A 15,861-nucleotide genomic window follows, 5' to 3' on the forward strand; every position below is an offset into this window, starting at 1 on the left:
TGCTCAAGTAGAAATCAAGCAAAAGTTGACTTCTATTACTGAAAACGTCACAAACCTCCAAGAATCCACGCAGTTTATTTCTGACCAACAGGACGATTTTAAAAAAGTAGTGGACTTACACCAGATGCAATTTAAAAAAATCGACGAACAAGTAGTTACCGTCAAAACGCTAGAAAGCAAAATAGATATGCTTGAGCAACAAGCTCGTCAAAATAATAAATAGAAATAATGAATATTCCGGAACGGCGCGATGAGAACTTAATAAAAATCGTAGAGCTTATTGGTGCAAAAGTCGAATGTATCTTGAACCGTAATTACATAGTTGCTATTCATCGTGTACCACACGCATCGCAAAATACTAGGCCCAAGAATATAATAGTGAAGCTATTCACACGAATGCTACGTGACAATATAGTAAGTGCCTATCGCCTGAAAAAGGGCCTAACAACTGCTGAAATTGGAATGTCCGGAACGCCAATGAAGTTTTATATTAACGAACATCTATCGCTACAAAGAAAGCAGCTCTTTCGCTCTGCACGTGAAACAGCTAACAAAGAGGGATTCAAGTATGTGTGGGTCAAACATGGTACAATCATGGCTCGTGAGTCTGATACATCGCCTGTTGTTGTCATTCGCGCCACAGAAGATATACAAAAGATTAAGGGACACCCCTCTGCATCTATCAATAAATGTAACCAACCTGCCTAAAGTGATTTGGAATGGTGATTTTAAATACTTTAGTTATGAGTTTTTAAGTATTGTTATTTTTTTATACAGTAGCTATATTGCACAACTGAATACAATAATATATGTTCTATATTTTCTTACGGTATATTTAGAGGTCAATGGTCATATATCGACGGTAAAAAGCAATCCTGCTGTAACCCACAAAATGCAAAATGTTCACCAGAGCCCAAAAACTTTTGGAAAGGAGAATGGGCGAATCTGGTCTAAGAACCTCCACTTATGAGACTTATATGTAATGAAAGCTTATGCTTTCTCTATGAATCTGGCAAAGTTCTATCAGATTCTGTCCCGGGGTTCTTTTTTTACGGCCATGTTTGTCCTGGCTAAAAATGTGATAAAATACAGTGGGAGCTAAAATCGACTCAAGATTTGTTGCTGGATAACTAAGTCTACATAAATAATTATGTATCATATTGTATATCATTTTAAAGAGGATCTTTTCCAGAATCCGAAACATAAAAAAAAACAAAAAAATCTTTTTGTAAGCGAATTATAGTCAATTTATATCTGCAGCGCCATTGTTTCTCGGTAGCTAAGTTCAAGTTTCATGCCTTTTACCCCTTCCAAAAGTATCTTACCGATTTTTTTTATATTGCTTCCGGAATTTGATCTGAATGATAATAACAAGAAAAATAAATAAACACCTCTCCGATAGAGACCGGCTAAGATATTTCCTATTGCAAGAAATCGTCATCATTAGCAAGTCATTACGGTATTGCATATTATAAGCTTATCAGCAACTTGGAACTTGGTCCAAGAACCTCCACTGGTGAGACTTGCATGTAATGATAGCTTATACTTGTCCTATGATTCTGGCAAAGTTCTATCAAACTCTGTCCTAGGGTTTTTTTACGGCCATGTTTGTCCTGAGTGTACAGTAGTGGACTGCAAAATCACCTCAGGATTTGTTGTCGAAAAACTATTTAACTAAGTCTATATACATAATTATATATCATAATGTATATCAATTTTAAAGGGGAAGGTTATCAGAATCAGAAACACAAATAAAAAAAATGCATTATGTAAACGACTTTTAGCCAACTCACGTCCGTAGCACCATTTTTCTCAGCAGCTACGTACAAGTTTCGCGCCTTCCAACCTTTCCAATCATTTTTTCCTTCTTCTGATATTGCATTCTTAACCTGACAAGACTAAGTGACAACAACACGAAATAAAATAGATACCATTCCGATAGAGGCCGCGTAAGCTATGGACCTATTGCAAGATAACGTACTCAAAGGCTAGTCATTATAATCCAACAGACGTAACATGATTAGATTGCGGGAGGACGCAAATGTAGTATGTTTTCTTTCACCACAATCTTGTTTTATTAATCCAGGCTTATATCTTGTCTTATAAACAATGCCGAATGGTACAACAAACGTATCGTAAACGTAAGGTTGCCTGGTAGTAATTGCTACCTTGGCAATAAAGCCGCCTTTTGCACCAGTTATTGCCTGAACTTGTTTAATAAATGTGTTTCTTTTGTATACAATAGAGTCATTGTATTGCATCTTGATTAGAATGACTTATTTCTTGTTTCTCTCGTACTAAGCTGTATAGTTGTATAGTTGTATTGCTGTTAGTGTTAAAGAGACACATATTTCGTCTCTTTCGCATAAAGCGATGTACTACATTTCCGTCCCGCCGCATTCTAATCATGTTACGTCTGTTGGATTATAATGACTAGCCTTTGAGTACGTTATCTTGCAATAGGTCCATAGCTTACGCGGCCTCTATCGGAATGGTGTCTATTTTTTTTTTTTTCTTTGTTGTCACTTGTCAGGTTAAGAATGTGTTGGGTATGTGTGTATGCACGCCGTCTATGTGTGCGTGGGCTGCGACCCCGCACTTTTATATGAAATAAAGAGTGTGCGAATCTAACTCTCGGTCGTATTACTTGTTCCCCCCGCTACGCCGACGTACCAGTGGCGACGAGTACCGTCTTATGCGCGTGTGAATAAAAAAAAATATATATTATAGTTGTGTAAAAATGTCTAGTAATTTGGGAATTTTAACGGTCTGTGACCATAATGTGCACCAATGGAATACTTACAAAAGTCGACTTCGACAGTGGTATATTGCAAATGACATAACAAATACGAACGACGCAGCAGGAACAAAGAGACGAGCCGTGTTGCTAAGCGCACTCACGGAAGGTACCTACAAGTTGGCAGCGGATTTAGCCCTGCCAAAGGACTTACAAGAGATACCTTATGAAGACATTTTGACACTGCTGGACAATCACTTCACGCCAAAACGTTTGGGGTTTGGCGAAAGGCACAATTTTTACGCAGCAACACAACAACCCGGGGAAACGCACACACAGTGGGCAGCCCGACTTCGCGGGCTGACAGCTCATTGCAGCTTTAACAACGTCGAGGAAGCCTTGCGTGATCGCTTCATAATGGGTATGGCACCAGGGCTAGAGAAGGAGAAGCTGTATGCACTAGACATAACGCAGCTAACGCTGGCCAAAGCTGTGGAGCAAGCGGAGACCGTACGATGCGCGCGAGCCGGCGCAGCCGCCGCGGCGAACCCAGCGACGATGCCCGAGCAGCTGTTTAAGATTGAGAAAAGTGATAAAAGTAAGGCCAGTGCGGGAAAAGTTAAATGTGCAGTGTGCGGGTATAATAATCACAAAAGTAATGAGTGTCGTTTTGCTAATTACGTTTGTAAGCGGTGTAACACGAAGGGTCACTTGCGTAGGATGTGTCCTAATAAGATAAACTACGTAAATACGGGTGCCGGAGACGAAAGCGACGATGACGGTGAGTTATATAATATCCGTTCATTCAAAGGCGAACCTGTTGTGGAATCTGTTTGCGTTAATGGACGTAAACAATTCGAAATTGATAGCGGGTCGGCTGTTACGGTCATCTCGGAAAGTATGTATAGTACTCATTTTAAGGCTGTACCATTGTCGACTACAAGGAAGAAGCTAATGACCTATACCGGTAACAACATAATGTGCGTAGGTTGTATTCGAGTGAATATATCATATGCGGGAATGACTCACCAGCTCGATGTATATGTAGTACGAGAAGGCGGGCCGCCGCTATTGGGCAGGGACTTTATGTCTTTATTTAAATTGCAGTTCATTCCAATTAACTATTGTCAATATTCTGACCTTACAATGGAACAGTTGCAAGGACAATATCCAGAACTTTTCTCCGAAAAACTGGGTGAATTTAATAAATATAAAATAAAACTGTTATTAAAAGACAACTCAAAACCAGTTTTTATGAAAGCCCGGCCCGTCGCCTTTGCCCTGCGGGAAAAGGTGGGGATAGAACTAGATAGACTAGTTCAGTTAGGTATTCTTCAGCCTGTCGAATATGCTGAATATGCATCTCCGATAGTACCTGTTCTTAAGCGAAACGGCTCAGTAAGAATATGCGTAGATTATTCGGTCACAATAAACAAACAACTGTTGGTAGAACAATATCCTCTGCCAACTATTAGGGAGTTGTTTTCAAAATTGCATGGCGGGGAAACCTTTTCCAAATTAGATTTATCCATGGCGTACAATCAATTTATGTTAGATGAGGAGTCGCAACGTCTAACGTGTATCAATACACATCGAGGACTTTTTAAATACACTCGGTTGGTATTTGGCCTTGCAAGTGCTCCTGCGATATTTCAGCGTGCCATGGAATGTTTATTATCTGGAATGAATGGCGTAGTGTGTCTGCTAGATGATATTCTTATAACAGGTAAGAATAAAGAGGAACATCTAGAAAGGTTACACGCCGTACTCCAAAAACTTCAAAGTTCAGGGTTAACTTTGCAAAAAGAAAAATGTGATTTTTTTAAACATGAAATAAATTACTTGGGCTACGTAGTTGACAAAACTGGATTGAGAAAGTCACCGGAAAAAGTTGCAGCAATTTTAGAGGCCCCGATACCGACTAACATCAGTCAACTTCAATCATTTTTAGGCCTCGTAAATTATTACAGGAATTTTGTAATCGGTGCCTCAAGTATACTAAGCCCGTTATATGATTTATTAAAAAAGGTCACAAGTGGTGTTGGAGTACTGTCCATAATAAAGCGTTCGAGACAATTAAAAAATGTCTGGCTTCAGACCAAGTACTAACACATTACAATCAAAATGCAAAGTTAATCCTGACTGTAGACGCGTCTCCTAGTGGTTTGGGAGCTATATTGTCGCAAGTTGGAAAAGATGGCCAGGAGAAACCTATTTCTTTTGCGTCACGAACACTGAGTACAGCGGAGAAAAGGTATGCGCAGATACAGAAAGAAGCGACCGCAATCATTTTTGGAGTGCGGCGCTTCCATCAGTATTTATACGGAAGATCAGAGCCATTCACATTACGTACTGATCATAAACCCCTTATATCCATTTTCGGTCCGCATAAAGGCATTCCAGAGGTATCGGCTAATCGCTTGCAAAGGTATGCAATGTTTTTATGTGGATACAACTATACAATTGAATATATACGCAGCTCTGATAACAGCGCGGATTACCTATCGCGCGCCAGTCTGCCGCCGCCGCCGCAGGATGCGCACAACCAGTCCGCGGGCGCGCCGCAGCTAAACTCGGATGATGCGGCTTCAATAGATCGCGCAGCTTATGTCTGTTTCGTAGTAGAAGGTAATATGCCGATAACGGTAAAAGTTTTAAGCGAAGAAACAAATAAGGACGTGTTATTAAGTCGCGTAAAGGAATACATTGCAGGCGGTTGGCCGAAAAAAATATGTGATCAGGGAATCAAACCTTAAATGTGTAGAACACAACTTGCAATAGAAAATGGATGTATTATGAGGGGACATAAGGTTGTTATTCCGGAATCATTGCGTAACAAAATAATGTCTGATTTACATACGTCACATTTAGGGATTGTAAAAACAAAGTCAGAAGCGCGTTCACGATTTTGGTTCCCTGGCATAGACGAGGCGATTGAAAAAATGATAGGTACATGTGGCGTATGTATCCAACTGCGACCTTCGCCCGCGCGCGCGCCTGTTTCGCCGTGGGAGAAACCCCCCTATTCCTTCCATCGGCTACATGTGGATTTTCTTGGCCCAATAAATGGTCGAATGTATTACATAATAGTTGATGCGTATAGTAAGTGGGTTGAGGCCTACGAAATGAATAACACAACTACTTCCGTTGCGGTGATCGAAAAAATGTGCGATTTTATATCTAGGTTCGGCTTACCAAAGGTTGTAGTTAGTGACAATGGTACAGCTTTTTGTTCCAAAGAGTTTAAAAATTTTTGTGATCTAAACGGGATCTCACACTTAACAACACCGGCTTATCATCCAGCAAGTAACGGCCAAGCCGAAAGCTTTGTAAAAATAGTTAAAAAAGGGATAAAATCAAGTGTACTAGAAGGTCGTAACGTCAAGGAAAGTAAGTTAAAGTTATTCAGATATCTCATGGACTACAGGAATTCCATACATTCCACCACAGGGTTGTCACCAGCGCAAATGGTTTTCGGTAGGAAATTAAAAACACGAATGGATTTATTTGACCCTAAATCGTCGCCGCTTTCGTTACCAACACAAATTAATCATCACTTGAATGCACAGTGTACGCAAACTAAAACTCAAAATGAATCTAAGTGGCAGAAATTAAAAAAAGGAGATTTAGTATTATATAAAAAGTATCAAAATAAGAATAGTTACTGTTGGTGTAAGGGAGTGATTGAAAAACAAATAGGAAAAGTAATGTTTATAATTAAGGATAGTGCAACATTAGCGTGCATAAAAAAACATGTAAACCAGGTAGTACGGTACAAAGGGACAGCAAATAACCGAAAGCAATGGGACTCAGAGATAACAGACTATACAAAACTCTTACCTGAAACAATACCACGAACGCCGTTGCCGCCGTCTCCGCTGTCGCCGTCATCACCGCTGCCGCTGGATTCGTTACCATCACCGCGGCCACGGGTTTCGCCGTCTCCGTCGTCAACGCCGCCTACACGGGTTTTACCCAAGCCGGACAACTCAAAAATAATCACCGGGGAGGAAAACACTGAGAGACCGCGTGCAGAATTCCAAACGACTATAGCAGGACAGCAACAAATAAATGCTACCGACGAAGATATGCGATTGGACGCCAACGATGTTCAGCAAACGAGCTCTGATGATGAAATTAACGAAGCTACAGGTGCCGGTATTTCAGAGATACCTGAACAAAATTCAGAGTCTATTAAGAGGTCACGAAGGAACCGTCCCATTGTAAATTATAAGCAGTACTTTTAGGTGTAGGATAACAAGGACCATAATAGGTACCTGTCACTCTTATAGTTAAGGTTTATTATTGTTAAATAGGGGTAGGAGATGTTGGGTATGTGTGTATGCACGCCGTCTATGTGTGCGTGGGCTGCGACCCCGCACTTTTATATGAAATAAAGAGTGTGCGAATCTAACTCTCGGTCGTATTACTTGTTCCCCCCGCTACGCCGACGTACCAGAATGCAATATCAGAAGAAGGAAAAAAATGATTGGGCTCCTTTGGAAAGGTTGGAAGGCGCGAAACTCGTACGTAGCTGCTGAGAAAAATGGTGCTACGGACGTGAGTTGGCTAAAAGTCGTTTACATAATGCATTTTTTTTATTTGTGTTTCTGATTCTGATAACCTTTCCCTTTAAAATTGATATACATTATGATATATAATTATGTATATAGACTTAGTTAAATAGTTTTTCGACAACAAATCCTGAGGTGATTTTGCAGTCCACTACTGTACACTCAGGACAAACATGGCCGTAAAAAACCCTAGGACAGAGTTTGATAGAACTTTGCCAGAATCATAGGACAAGTATAAGCTATCATTACATGCAAGTCTCACCAGTGGAGGTTCTTGGACCAAGTTCCAAGTTGCTGATAAGCTTATAATATGCAATACCGTAATGACTTGCTAATGATGACGATTTCTTGCAATAAGAAATATCTTAGCCGGTCTCTATCGGAGAGGTGTTTATTTATTTTTCTTGTTATTATCATTCAGATCAAATTCCGGAAGCAATATAAAAAAAATCGGTAAGATACTTTTGGAAGGGGTAAAAGGCATGAAACTTGAACTTAGCTACCGAGAAACAATGGCGCTGCAGATATAAATTGACTATAATTCGCTTACAAAAAGATTTTTTTGTTTTTTTTTTTATATTTCGGATTCTGGAAAAGATCCTCTTTAAAATGATATACAATATGATACATAATTATTTATGTAGACTTAGTTATCCAGCAACAAATCTTGAGTCGATTTTAGCTCCCACTGTATTTTATCACATTTTTAGCCAGGACAAACATGGCCGTAAAAAAAGAACCCCGGGACAGAATCTGATAGAACTTTGCCAGATTCATAGAGAAAGCATAAGCTTTCATTACATATAAGTCTCATCAGTGGAGGTTCTTGGACCAAGTTTCATACAAAAGTGCCCATTGTCATTTGAAAAAAAAATCATATCTCCTAAACTATTACACCTATAAATGTGATTTTTAGAACCAAAATGTATTTTTTTATTATCTATCAAGTCAAATACCTAAAACTTACTAGAAGTTAATTTAAGCCTATGTTTGTGTGGGTTACAGCAATCGCACTTTTTTTTCTGTTACACAAAGTTGCTGTAAATGAAGCAGGTAAATGTATGGGCCACTCAAAATCAAGTACTTTATTTATACGCAAAATGGCTGTAATTCACTTATAATAACTATTCCTATATAGCAATTTTGATGTAAATGTCATAATTCTGTGTTAGCTGGTGCACTTAATTGTCTTAACTAACAGAAGTTGTGAAATGATAACAAAATTAAAATGATGTAAGTATGGAATGACATTTATATGAAGTCATTTTAAAATGTTAAAGAACATAAACCCACTAATAAATAGCTAAATTATGAAATTTTAAATTACCATCTTGCATACACCTAAGCAACAATAGTGTACTCCGACCGCTTAAAGCACGGGAAATACTGTAGCGTGCTATATACTATTTAACAGGTAGATTAGCCGCTGTACTTAAAGCTTTGAAGGTACTCGGAAACCAACCTTTTTCTGCGGCTACCCACTCTGCGATCTGAGGCGTGAAGTAGGGAGGTGTATTTTAAAGTACCCGCTTGCGCGGTGACAAACGATACCACCGTTACCGCTCCTAAACCAGCGAGTCTCACCGGGAAGGGAGTAGTAGCTAGTGCTCTGTAGGACGGCCCGCTAGCTTTCGTACCGGTACAGTCCTGCCACGCCTAGGCCGTTAAGGTCGAAGCCTGGCTCTCCCAATGGCAGGCGTGACAAAGGAACGAACGCGCACATTTGTTCGCTCGCGCATCTCTATGGCGCCAGCCGCTGCGTCGAGCCGCAACTCGCCGCACACCAAATACGATGCCCACGCCATACTTCGCTGGCGGAGATCTTCGGCCATCCCCGTTTCCACTGCCCCTACCCCAACTCCCTAGAGCAGAACATGTCGGGAATAAGAGGATAACAACACCGCCAAAACGGCAGTCAACGCACCAAAACCTATACCGATCTCCGGTTTCTCCATGCCCTCCATGGACATGGAGACGACACCACCGCGCTCATACGCGGCGGTTTACACTACGCCTGGCTCACACCCACATGCGCCTCCATGTCCATCCCTGCGGATAACGCCCACGCCTGCGCCCGCCCTCGCTCCAGTGAGACTGCAACCGCTGCTCGCGTTTGCGAGCAAGAAGGTTCCGCCCACGGTGGTGGATCATCCGCCCAATTGGACGCACCAATTCCGTCAGGTGTGAGATAAGTTTGGCCATGTTTCCAACGGGCGTCCGTACGGCAAAAGAGTACGCTTCCTGGCGAAAACCGAGGAGGAGTTCATGCTTTACCAGCGTTACATCACCAACCTGGAGAAAGACACTGGACTCTTTTGGTTCACGTACACACCCCCGATGGAACATTCGCTGAAACTGGCGACCCGCGGATTACTGGTGGATACCGACATCGCAAAACTCGAGGAGGAGCTGAAGAACCCAGGCTACGAATAGGAGTATATGCGCCCTATCCAGGCCCACACAGGCAAGCCTGGTTGCATCTTCTTCGTGGAGATCCGGCAAACACTGGGGTTTCAAAAGATCTACGAAACCTCCGAACTCCAATGCATGCCCGGTATAAAAGTCAAAGCATGGAGAAGACCCAAGCGCCACAGTGCCACCACTGCCAATAATTCCGGCACAGCAGCCACAACTGTCATCGTCCCATAGCCTGCGTACGATGCGATGAGAGCCATGCGGCGAAAGACTGCATGCCTCCCCGTGAGGAACCGGCTACCTGTTGCAACTGCAGGGGACTTCACCCGGCTAACAGCACATCCTGCCCGGTAAAGGTGCGCGAGCTGGCAACACGAAGGGGGGCACTACGCCATCAACGAGTGCAAGAGCCTCGAAACCCACAGCAGCAGCTACCGTCGTGAAGCATCCCAGCGAACTGACAGCCCAGAATTAGCACATGGCAGCGGCAACCGGTCCAGATGGGCATAAACCGCACAGGTCGAAGCACTCATGCAAAAAGCAAAACCCACCCTGTCTGCCGCTGTGGATTCCGAACCACCACGACCAACACCAACCGCAACAACAACAGCGGTCGCCGCCCCTCCATAGGAGAAGACGGCCAAGCGGAGCGGTTCCTACAGTGAATAAGCTGGAGATGCTGGAGCAGACTATCCAGCTACTCTACGATATCCTGGACTCCATTCGAAGCAAAATAGACCCGGTGCCCATTATAGTGAGAGGCTTGGCCTCACTACTAATCCAGTTCAGTGGCGGTACTGACCATCTCTATTTGACTGCCAACGACTGGAACGAGGCTGTCCACATCTACTACTCCTCGCTGAATAGTTAGTATTGTGGTCACTTTCGAGGCTGAGTGACGTTTCCAAGTGGTAGTTAACAGTCGTCGCACCAAAGCGTCCACCTTCTTCAGACCGAGCAAGATGACGGAGCAGCCCTCCAACACCGGACTCGACCATCGCCACAAGCTGACGTGCGCTCACCGGGCCTCCCCCAACGGGTAACCACCCGGTGGGCTCGACCTCGCTAGTGGCAGAAATAAGGATTAGACCAACTCCAAATGGACAACCCCGTGACCCACTCGTATAAGTAATAATAAATAATTAAAAAAATTACTCCATATTGGTAGCGAAACATAGTTACAGCAAATATGTCACTCCTTCCCGACTGTCGCGGAGTAACTGAGCGACGCGGTAACCCGCGGTCATATACGCGCGAGCGCGTATTATAATGGCGGTAAATGCGCATGACCAGTAAATAACGATGTTTTTAAATTGGCGTAAGTTGTCATTGGTGCTAATTCCTGTAAATACCATCTAATTTAATTTTAGGTTATATCTGTCATTTTCTTATCCGCCGAAAAGGAAAGGGACGGGTAATCGACAAGCATAAAATTTATGGAACACACGTCAATTTTAAGCACAAATCTAAAACAACCGTCTAAAAATTCGCCCGGGTTATTCATTTATTTACTCATTCTTCCTAAAATTAAGAGATGTCTGCAGGAATCGGGGCCATTGTCTACTCTGTAATATCATATTTGTTTAAAATGTAGTAAATAACGCCGATCAACAGATTATCTATACTTATAATAAATCTGTAGAGAGGTCAATTCTGTACATTAAATATTTTTTCAAAATAACTATCAGGGGGTGATAAGTGGTCGATACTGATGCCAAAAATGCAATCAGTAAAATTTTTGTCTGTCTGTCTGTCTGTCTGTCTGTCTGTCTGTCTGTCTGTATGTTCCTTATAGAAACAAAAACTACTGGACGGATTTTAATGAAACTTGGTACAATTATTCTTCACACTCCTGGACAGGTTATAGTATACTTTTCATCACGCTACAATCAATAGGAGCAGAGTAGTGAAGGGAAATTCTTTTGTATGAAAAATCTAAACCACTCAAGTTAGACGTTTGAAATTTGGCATGCAGGTACCTTAGATACCGTAGAGGTGCACTAAGAAAGGAATTCCCGAAAATCCTACGGGAACGGGAATTAGCGGGAAAATCCTTTTGTATGAAAAATCTAAACCACTCAAGTTAGACGTTTGAAATTTGGCATGCAGATACCTTAAGTACCGTAGAGGTGCACTAAGAAAGGAATTCCCGAAATTCCTACGAGAACGGGAATTAGCAAGAAAATCCTTTTGTATGAAAAATCTAAACCACTCAAGTTAGACAATTGAAATTTGTCATGCAGGTACCTTAGATACCGTAGAGGTGCACTAAGAAAGGAATTCCCGAAAATCCTTTTGTATGAAAAATCTAAACCACTCAAGTTAGACGTTTGAAATTTGGCATGCAGGTACTTTAGTAAACTTAAAGCTTAGTTGCAACAGGATATTACAAAATTCCCACGGGAACGGTAGTTAGCGGGAAAAAACATTTGTATGAAAAAATCAAATCTAAATAAAAGGAGAAACTGACTGACTCAGTGACTGACATATCAACGCATAGCCTGAACGGCTAAACGTAGGCATTTGAAATTTGGAAGGGACATAGCTTAGGTACCGTAGAGGTGCACTAAGAAAGGAATTCCCGGAATTCCCACGGGAACGGAAATTAGCGGGAAAATCTTTTTGTATGAAAAATCTAAACCGCTTAAGTTAGACGCTTGAAATTTGGCATGCAGGTACCTTAGTTAACTTAAAGCTTAGTTGCAACAGGATATTGCAAAATTCCCACGGAAACGGGAGTTAGTGGGAAAAAAACATTTGTATGAAAAAATCGAAACCGCGTAAGATAGATATTTTCAATTCAATTCAATTAAATTATTTATTGCATTCCATGTAGTACAATGGGGTGTTACATAGGCATAGGAACTAAAACATGGACCCTGTAGGGCACAGCAACGTTGAAGGGAAGAGAGGAAGTGTGTATTAAAATTAAAACTCAATGAACAATCAATTAAAAAAAAACAATTCAATCAATTGATTCAATCTAGCATGCATGCATACCTTAGTAAATATAAAGTTTATTTTTGGCTGTATTTTGAAAAATGGGAGTTATTGGGAAAAAAAAAATGTACTTATGAAAAAATCTAAACTGCATAAGTATGCACTCCCACACACACAAAGATCTCTTTCTTATATAACACGCCACGCGGACGAAGTCGCGGGCAAAAGCTAGTCTTTGAATAAGAATCGAATCTGCGTTTGTAATTTATTTATTTATTTATTTAAGAAAAAGGAAAACCAACAGCTTACAAGACAATACAATTTAGATTCAAAAATACAAACAAATAGCCAATTACAGGTTTTCACCAAAAAAAACATAATAGGTAAAGCCAGCCGCTGTAATCAAAGTAACTAATCAAAGTGATTCAATGGTAATTTGAAGTACTTAAGTAAGTATCAGAAAATTTTTATTTACGACTTTTTGGTAGGTACGAGTGTGTAAGTATTGATGTTAGGCGTAATTAAAGAAAAGAAGGTAGGTATGGAGTAATGATTTTATTTGTTTAATCGTGTTCAATCTACAAGTTTTTGTCAATTCGTGTAACTGGCTTCTGTAACAACTTCCACTCATCGCTGTCATCCGGAGCGCCAGACTTCTCTTGAATCAGTGTTTTTCACGTCGTTGGCAAGGTATATCTTCAAGTCCACCACGTATTCGCCATCCAAGCTAGTTGTACGCCGCTCTGACCCGTTCGCCACCTTGTTCACGAAGTATGATACGATCCTCTTGTCGCCTCTGTCATTGCCGACCGTGCGCCCGTGACTTAGTCCGAAGATGTCGTGTGTCTTTGCTTTCTTCCTGTAATAAAAAGAAAATATATTTTAGAGTTACAAAGTAATAAAAACCAACTTGCTGCCATATTTGGTAATAAATATAAATAGTTAAAACATTGGTGAATGTAAGGAAGGTAGGGAATGTATACTTGTTCGAGAGATAACGATAACATAAATAAAAACAAAGTGATTCTTGTGATACGTCCCCACCGAGATTCGAACCCGGGGCCTCCGGATCGTGAGCCCAACGCTCAACCACTGGACCTCGGAGGCCATAAACAGCAGGAACAGCAGGAGCCTTTAAACTGAGGGATACGGACCGTTCTCGAACGTAAAGTAATGAACCGGATCGTAAATTGACTCGACAGGGAATCGAACCCGTGACTTCTGTTGAAGAAATCAAGGTATCAAGCCAATGCACCACATGCTGAAAAAAATATTAACATGTCACATGGTTAATTATACTCACTTTGTATTCTCCTGGTCAATCGACGAAATCGACGGAGGGGCTCGCGAACGCTTCATTTGGCGTGCAGCAGGAGTCTTCTTTGTAGATCCCTGCTTCGGAATAACTTCAAATTCTGAATCGGACCTGAAACAAAATAAACATTAGAACAGTAAATAAACTGTAGGTACTGTACTGTAATGTACTGCACTGTAACTGTAGAAATTCTTTGGGAGATGTGTACTCCACACACTAATAGGTGAAGCACAACTTCTTAGTTAAACCTCCAAAATTATGTGATGGAGAACTTACATAGTGCTCAGAAGTGGAACTTGTTTTAGCTTGAAGTGTTCACTTGCACAGCGCCGGGGTCGGCGTCCGAAGGACGTAATATACGATCCCGACGACCCGATTACCCTAGCCATAGAGGCAGCCAATCAGCTCGCGACACCAAACACTTCAGGACCCCGATACCGACCCCGCCGGCGTGGTCGACGATTTCCCTCATTCAGCGCTTATCGCTATCGACCCACTAGGGTCGATTAATTCTTTCAAATATTTTTCCTCTCAGACGACGCCCTGAGCCGAGGTTCGCGCCCAACTGGGCACCCTCAGGCCTGTTGTCTTAAATGTTGTACCGGGTGAGAGCCTTCAGCGCTCCCCATTTGTCCGGCCAAGTAGTTAATGCCATCTGCGGCAAATCTACAATAAGTCACGTCAAAAAAAAAAAAAAAAAAAAAAAAAAAAAAAAAAAAAAAAAAAAAAAAAAAAAAAAAAAGCGCCGGGGTCGACTCAGGGCTGGTAAGCGGAGGCTGGTGTCGCTCAGGGCTCAACTCTCTTCACTGAGGAGCGGGGGTTACTCAACTCTTTTCGGCGAGGAGGTTCTTGATCTGCTTCTGATAATTTTTACCAAAGACTTTGCTGTTTTATACCTCAAAAACAAAATTAAGCAAAAATGATACATCGTAATTTAAAAACGATGACTTTAAATATTTTTTCAGCTTAAAATTTGGCATGCAGGTACCTTAGGTACCGTGGAGGTGCACTAAGAAAGGAATTCCCAAATTCCCACGGGAACGCGAATTAACGGGAAAATCCTTTTGTATGAAAAATCTAAACCACTCAAGTTAGACGTTTGAAATTTGGCATGCAGGTACTTTAGTAAACTTAAAGCTTAGTTGCAACAGGATATTACAAAATTCCCACGGGAACGGTAGTTAGCGGGAAAAAACATTTGTATGAAAAAATCAAATCTAAATAAAAGGAGAAACTGACTGACTCAGTGACTGACATATATCAACGCATAGCCTGAACGGCTAAACGTAGGCATTTGAAATTTGGAAGGGACATAGCTTAGGTACCGTAGAGGTGCACTAAGAAAGGAATTCCCAAAATTCTCACGGGAACGGGAATTAGCGGGAAAATCCTTTTGTATGAAAAATCTAAACCACTCAAGTTAGACGTTTGAAATTTGGCATGCAGATACCTTAATTACCGTAGTGGTGCACTAAGAAAGGAATTCCCGAAATTCCCACGAGAACGGGAATTAGCGGGAAAATCCTTTTGTATGAAAAATCTAAACCACTCAAGTTAGACCTTTGAAATTTGTCATGCAGGTACCTTAGGTACCGTGGAGGTGCACTAAGAAAGGAATTCCCAAATTCCCACGGGAACGCGAATTAACGGGAAAATCCTTTTGTATGAAAAATCTAAACCACTCAAGTTAGACGTTTGAAATTTGGCATGCAGGTACTTTAGTAAACTTAAAGCTTTGTTGCAACAGGATATTACAAAATTCCCACGGGAACGGTAGTTAGCGGGAAAAAACATTTGTATGAAAAAATCAAATCTAAATAAAAAAGAGAAACTGACTGACTCAGTGACTGACATATATCAACGCATAGCCTGAACGGCTA

General features: G+C 41.4%; 1 protein-coding gene across 1 annotated transcript; it reads left to right on the top strand.

Annotated features, from left to right (window-relative positions):
• The first annotated feature begins 2,639 nt into the window (after positions 1-2,639).
• On the top strand, positions 2,640-7,130 carry LOC126381319 (uncharacterized). The gene is made up of 2 exons (XM_050030818.1): positions 2,640-3,518; positions 6,307-7,130. Exons 1-2 carry the CDS (start codon positions 2,741-2,743, stop codon positions 6,318-6,320), a joined length of 792 nt encoding a protein of 263 aa, XP_049886775.1. The 5' UTR covers positions 2,640-2,740; the 3' UTR covers positions 6,321-7,130.
• The last annotated feature ends 8,731 nt before the right edge of the window (positions 7,131-15,861 follow it).

This window comes from Pectinophora gossypiella, unplaced genomic scaffold (assembly GCF_024362695.1).
Source record: "Pectinophora gossypiella unplaced genomic scaffold, ilPecGoss1.1 Pgos_45, whole genome shotgun sequence".
NCBI classification, from domain to species: domain Eukaryota; kingdom Metazoa; phylum Arthropoda; class Insecta; order Lepidoptera; family Gelechiidae; genus Pectinophora; species Pectinophora gossypiella.